At 35.0% G+C, this 7,134-nt stretch overlaps 1 protein-coding gene across 1 annotated transcript; it reads right to left on the bottom strand.

Moving 5' to 3' along the window:
• Positions 1–2,190: 2,190 nt before the first annotated feature.
• LOC139148495 (uncharacterized) lies at positions 2,191–5,776 on the bottom strand. The gene is made up of 4 exons (XM_070719970.1): positions 5,771–5,776; positions 4,944–5,113; positions 4,337–4,495; positions 2,191–4,030 (listed from the first exon to the last, which is right to left on the bottom strand). The coding sequence occupies exons 2-4, from the start codon at positions 5,095–5,097 to the stop codon at positions 3,267–3,269; spliced, it is 1,077 nt and encodes a 358-aa protein (XP_070576071.1). The 5' UTR covers positions 5,098–5,113; positions 5,771–5,776; the 3' UTR covers positions 2,191–3,266.
• Positions 5,777–7,134: the final 1,358 nt, after the last annotated feature.

Below are 7,134 nucleotides of genomic sequence, written 5' to 3'. Positions count from 1 at the left end.
TGTAATCTGCTCAGTGGTTATTGAGTTTTTTCAATTTTGACTGTTTTTACATTTTTTCACTTAATTTGCATATTTTTGGCAATGACAACTTCATTTGAACAAAATCTCATCTACAGCACATCATCCATGTACACATCAAATATCAAGATGAAATGTACAGCGGTTTTGGAGTTTTTGATGTTGACGGACAGACATACAGACATACAGACATACAGACATACAGACACACAGACATACAGACATACATACATACAGACATTTCCCTAGCCTATAAGAATAGCTTCCATTGCCATATATACATATGGCTATGGGAGCTAAAAATGAGCAGGTTGGCTGCCTCTGATGTAAACAGAAATGAAATGAAGAAGGAATGTTCAAAGTTTATTCTATTCCAGATTTTACATGCACTGGAAAGTAATTGAAAATGTATTTTGTCAAAGAAACACTGAAGCTTGTGTATTAAAACAGTGAATTATACCAAATTCTACATCCCTGTTTATAAAAAGTGAATTATACTAAATTATAAATCCTATTTATTAAAACAGTGAATTATACCAAATTATAAATTCCTGTTTATAAAAACAGAGAGGTTATAAACAGTGTGCTCGGGTATTTGGTTGCAGATATAAGACCTCTGGGGTGAAAGTTAGCATATTTGGCGGGAAATAATCACAGAGCGAAGCGAGGTGTTTATTTCAACCAAATATGCCAATTTTCACCCCAGAGGTCTTATATCTGCAACCAAATACCTGAGCACACCGTTTATAATCTCATTATAATTATGCTAAAGTTAAATACAAGGGGACAATGTCATTATTTAGGATCGAAGTTGGAATGAGGGTTCAGGAGCACCGCGTCAACACAAACTCTAAAAAGAACCTTTCAGAATGCGCACACATGCACAGTTGATTCCATACAATACAGTAATGCAACACATCGATATCGCGATTACACATCAAACTTGGAAGAATTTTACTTGAAAACACACTCAAAAAGAACTTTAGAAATTGATGTTGTTGTTACATTGCCATCACTGCTTATACAATCTCTTCATTTGTGGGTTCATCGAGCTAAAAGACTAAAAAAATCAAAATCAATCTCAAGCTGTAGACTTGTTCGACATTATGGCACGATGAGCTCTCAAGCTGGAGTTCAAAATTTGCGCAAGCTCAAAAATGTTACGCAGCACGCAGTTCTTCTTGTTGAGAATATAAACCCCAGCTTAAGCCAATCAGATTCCTGGATTCCAGCTATTAGCATATTATAATAAATTACACATCCCTATTTATAAATACGGTGAATTATAACAAATTATACATTCCAATTTATAAAACAGTGAATTATAACAAATTCATAAATCCTTGTTTATGATATAAACACTCACTGACAAAAAACTTGATTTCAATAATGCAATATCAAATAATGCACATTTAGTACTGAAAAACAAATGTTTCTTGATTGTCACAGGAAAACAAACTCCTTTGAATAAATAAATCAGTGCAGCACATGAAATCACTAGAAGAGTGCAATGCAATGCACAGGCACTCTAAAAACGGATTAGTAATGTATGATGTTCTGTTTGGAACATGTCTTGATTTAAATAACATGATCTTTTCGACCAATTAAAAACCTTTTTGCAATGTATAGTAATAACGTGCAAATGAAAATGTTTTTCCTCATAAATATGTAAATACTTTTCTGTATTGTGATTGTCTTACAAGCATACAAAATGGTATTTTAAAGGAATACTAATTTAAAATATCTTTTAGCTTTTTTTTATTTAGGAAACACTCTGATCATAGTGCCTTTGTAAAATCAAGGATTCAATTACAGTTTACAGTGTTTCATCTAGACTGGGGGATGGGGATCCCCCCTTTGTTGGCACCCCCAGGTAATTTGTCAAGGGGGACCAGCCCCCATGAAAATGGTGCCAGTCACACCTTAGAGATACAAGTAGAACACATTAACTTGTGAAATCCGCCCAAATTTTCTGGTAAAGGGGAAAATCCCCCTGTTGATGCCATCCTGGATGAAACACTGCTCAGTTTAATGTAGATAGTAAAGTGTTCCTGGACAGCTGTCATTCATAACTTTCCAGGATTTTACCACTTACATCATTCATAACATCATTACACCAAATACTAACACACACAAGGTTTCTCTTCTCTGATTGTAATGAAAGAGAACTACTTTCAATTTCAACTAGCAACCAAGAAGGTAGACAAGCTCTGTTGCTATTTTTTATGTAACAATGATTAAATATGAAACAACTGTAATGCTTGTTCTATTCATTTTTGCGGACAAAATAGGTTATACTTAATAGGCTTGTAAAACAACAATGACATATATTAAAGACATGTGAGGTATATAGACATCTTGATATCTCTTCCAAAATTGACCAAACATTTTGAAGCTAAATATTGAATTTAAAAACAACCTCACAAACAGTTAAACAAAAAAGATCATAATTGAGCAAATGGAGAGAATTAGCCCATAAATTTACTCAAGCAATTTTCACAATGAATTGAACTTTCAAATGAAAGCATACGTCAAACCCTAAATTGCAAATTGGTAGCTATTGGATTAGAATTCTAAGAGAATACAATTTTAAAAAGTTTACAGCAGCATAAACTATGCAAATTTTTAAAAATCTGAATACAGGCACAGCAACAGTTGGTTAAATAATTTTGCATATGTAAATTTTTATCATCATTTGAGTGAAAATTAATCAGGTCATCCCTAGAAGTCTGTGACAATTTGATTGCTATGAGTAAAATTATACAAATATTGAGCTAAAAATTCTAAACAGTATACAAAAAAATATTTCTCTTCCTACATAACTGCTGGTATGATATTTAAATGTCAAATCTTACAGAACTCTTTTCAATTAAGGTAGAATGTGCCTTGAAGACAGATGTTACAACTCTCAAACTTTCACAATGCTGTTTTGATTTACCAAATGTGGGGGCTTATTTTGAAGCTCATATAGAAAATACATTTTTCACTGCCTTAGTTTGTGAAAATTAAAAAAATGATCACCATTTTGATTTTCAAATAGCTGGTAAATTTTAAGTAATTTGTTTCCATTATACAAAACTAACTGCATATTCACCTCTGACCTTTATTCTTGATTTTAAAAGTGAATGGATTAAAGCTCCATGATTATGGAATTTAGTTTTAGCAACAGGCCAATACTACCTGTATTTTTGATAGTTTCCTTGCAAACTCATCATAATTTCACATTTGTTCAGTCCTTGTTTTCCTTCTCATTTGTTCATAATCTCCATTTCGATGTCCTTGTCCCAATCCTGTTTTGCTACTGGATTGTTGAAGTGGAGGTAGACATGCTGTACACCACCTTCCTCATTGCGTTGCAGTTTTTGATATTCTTCATTCACTTTACCTGATGCATCACTGTTCAGTTTCTGATACCAATCATCCGTCGTGCCAGACATACGAGTGTAGTCACCTTCCTGGAGTTTTCGGGTATCCAAAGGAGTTAGGTAATTGCTATCCCTGTAGTCCTTGTATTCATTTTTCTTATTGATATTCTGGTGAGATTGCGGGACATCTTTTTCCAATGTTATGGTGCTTGGATTATCTTCTGCATCTTTGGTCAGTTTTTGATATCCATCATCTGTCTTGCCAGGATTCATGGCCAGGTACTCACCTCTATCTTCTTGGCTGGCTTTAGCGATGTCCTGAGGCACTAAGTAGCCACCTTCTTTATAATCCATGGCCTGATCTTCTACTGGCGGTTTAGGTTGTGGACGATTGGTGACGTGCCACGGAGGTGATTCATGAAGATCATGTTCACTATGGTATTCAGCATATGGAGTAATGGGTGTCACTTCAGGTATCTCACTGTATGCAGAAGGCAGTGATTCTCTACCAGACTTTTGATGAGGTTTGCCTTTCATTATTTTGATGTAAATACAAAATCCAATCAATACAGAAATTATAATAATGACAAGAATGCAAACCACAACAATGACAATGATTGTTGTTGGTGTTTTTTCTTCACTGGTTCCTGTAAGAAAGAAAGAACAACACAGTCAGTGTTTCCATGTGTATTTAAAATTATGAAGTTCACTTCCGACAATTTAAGTCAACCGTCTGCTGACCAAGGAATCTTTTGCTGTACACCCTAAGAAATGATAAAAGTTCCCCTACAACAGTAAAACACAAGCAAACTAGGGTGGCTACCAGCTCAACCTGTGTTAATTTTAAGGATTTTAAAGTCTTCCAGATTTGCAGGACTTATAGGTCAACTCTAACCTGTAAACTGTATTGCCATTGACTTTCCATTGATATCAGAATTCAGTAAATTACTAACCTTTACACTGTGTGTGATTTCTTGCGCCTACATCGTCAGTGACTTGATCATCTGGACATGCCTCACACTTAGTTGCACCTTTGTTAGGCTGATAAAATCCTCTATCACATGGAGTACACGGATAGGTTCCAGTTTCTGACCAAGATCCTGGATCACATTCTGTTGAAATAAAATAACAATGGAATGTATTTACTGTGTAAACCCATATCCTGCTAAGTTAACATTTAATCATTGGACGGAGTTGGTCATTTAAGTCCCATTATACTGCGTTTTAACAAAAAGTTGAACATTTGAAGGCCAATGAAATACAGATTTTTATTAACTTATTCCTGTTATGATATACCAATACCATCCTAAGTAAACGAAAATACTGCTATATTTTACTCATACCATGTTTTACTGACTCGGAAAATGCAGAAGTGATAGGCCAGGCAGGATAAGGGTTAAACAAAGCATTTAGTATAATGTGTATTCAATATGCTTTGTTAACTACAATATCCCTGATTTGCACAACAATCACACCAGTACATGACAGAAATAACAGGGTGGTTCGAACCCAGTTACACGTAGCTACTCTAAAGCTCAGCATATGCAATGTAATCAATACCTTTTGGTGTCAGTATAAAAGTGTCTGACGACACAGTAAATGGTGGCATTGAACCACTTTGAAGGGCTTCATTCAAGATGGCTGCCATCTGCTCCTGATTGGCCATCTCACTGTCATGTGACACATTGGCTTCATGGATCATGTTATACTCCATAATGACACTACCTTGTCTGTAACAAAAATTAGACCAACGACAGTTCATCACATGGTCATTTTGGTTTTCACATGCTAAATGAGCTTTGTATATTTTACCTTATACTTTTCCATAATGCCTTTCTTTGCAGAATACTGTAGGAATTTGAATGTTTAAATCCGTAAATTAACACACACTGGATGTAGAAATCTGTTAACTCAGGAAAAAAGAAACTATCTTGTTCACTTTTTCAAGGGATGTACCTCGTTATCTCATGAGAAAATGAAACTTTATAGACACAAAATGCAGTGAATATTATTGAAACATGAAACAGTCGGCCATAGTTTGGAAATTTCATGCTGCACAATGGAAGTAAAAGTATACTAATTTATTTGTGTTCGTATGGATACCAACAGAACTGGTACATGCACATAATTAATATTTAAATCAACAAAGATGCTTACGTATTGAATTTTTATGTCTAATTCACAATATAAATTGAGTCCACACTTTTCTCTTACAACTGAATACTTTTGAAACTTTCCAGTTCAAATCAAGCTACGTGGGTTGATATCATTTTAACTGTTTCTCTGACATCAAATATATAAAGCACTTATTAATGCCATGTGTGATATGAACTTTAAAAACAGTTTTAATAAAATACAATTTCCTCTTTCAATATGAAAACACTTACTGAATACTAGTGTTATGTAGGTCATTCCCCCCACACTCATCATGACCTGAGTTCAATTAGTCTAGAACATTCTCAAGGTCACTGCCCTTGATGACCTCACAACCTTGAATTCAATTAGTCATGTTTGGAATGTTCTGGAAAGTTGATTAGTTGTGTAAGGGAGATAATTTTAGAACAGTAATTAGCATGTCAATAAAAGTTCTAGATTGTTCTTATATGCCTTTATAAAAGGGACGTGCACAGCTTCCAGTCAGACTTTTGGGATCGTGTCTCTTGTGTGTTACTAAACTCCAGCAGTAGTCATTCTCAGACTTTTCAAGACCTTCACTGTCAACGCTGGATTTATACTGTGGACTTTGTGCAGCTTCAAGCCTGCAAGCCAAAGGACTGTTCATTCATCCGACTGACTGTTACAACTCTGAGACTGGAGCTTTGCCGTCCCAGCTGAGATAAGTAGTCTGTACACTTTTAAAGCTTGTACTCTGTCCCTGACTTAGCAATTAGTTTTGTTTTCGTAATAAATTTTGTTTAAACGGAAACTGCTGAGTTCACCCTTTTGTTCGTTTTCTATCACGTAACAAATTGGGGGCTCGTCCGGGAGACGAATATTTTGAGCCGTTTGACAACATTTTGCCTACCTTTTCAAAACTACTGTATACTGTGAACTCAGCGAAATTCAATCATGGCGGAATTCAAGCCAGACGAATTTATGGATGATCTTGATCAGGACACATTTGATTCCCTTAAAAAAGACAACCTCATAACACTGGCCAATTTCCTTAGAGTAGATGTCAAAAGATCTATGCGCAAGCGAGAAATACAGTTCAAGATTGCAAAACATTTAGTTAATTCAGGCCATTTTGAGGAGTCTGCCTTAAAAGATTATGAGCCTGAGTCTTCCTTAAAACTCAAAAATTGGAATTAGAAATACAGGCAGATTTCGAGCTAAAAAAATTGGCATTAGAAAAAAAAAAGAATTACAAATGAAAGAAAAAGAATTACAAATGGAAAAGGAGAGACAGGCATTAGAAAAGAAAAAATACAAATGCAGTTAGAAATGGAAGAAAGACAGAAAGAGAGGGAATTGGAAATGAAAGAAAAAGAATTGCAAATGGAAGAAAGACGAAGGGAGAAAGAAAGAGAGGAAAAGAAAAGGAAAGAGAATTAGCAGAACACCGACTGCAGTTAGAAATAAAACGTTTAGAGCTTGGAAAGTCAGGAAAATTCTTCCCTTCAGACGGTTTTGACATCACTAAGCATTTCAGGTTAGTTTCCCCCTTTCCAAGAAAAGGATGTTGATAAATATTTCCTTCATTTTGAGAAAATTGCTCAGAGTCTGAACTGGCCTAAGGAGTCCTGGTCTA

The sequence above is a fragment of the Ptychodera flava genome, chromosome 13 (assembly GCF_041260155.1).
Source record: "Ptychodera flava strain L36383 chromosome 13, AS_Pfla_20210202, whole genome shotgun sequence".
In the NCBI taxonomy this organism is placed as follows: domain Eukaryota; kingdom Metazoa; phylum Hemichordata; class Enteropneusta; family Ptychoderidae; genus Ptychodera; species Ptychodera flava.
The sequence above is the reverse complement of the archived record's forward strand: the minus strand, read 5'-3'. Positions and strand labels throughout refer to the sequence as shown.

Excerpts from the sequence above, each read along its gene's own strand:
- LOC139148495 (XM_070719970.1), bottom strand. The coding sequence starts at position 5,097 with ATGGAGTATAACATGATCCATGAAGCCAATGTGTCACATGACAGTGAG. Across the intron at positions 4,496-4,943 it reads TTTTATACTGACACCAAAAG|AATGTGATCCAGGATCTTGG; the intron begins GTATTGATTACA and ends TTATTTCAACAG. Across the intron at positions 4,031-4,336 it reads AAATCACACACAGTGTAAAG|GAACCAGTGAAGAAAAAACA; the intron begins GTTAGTAATTTA and ends TCTTTCTTACAG.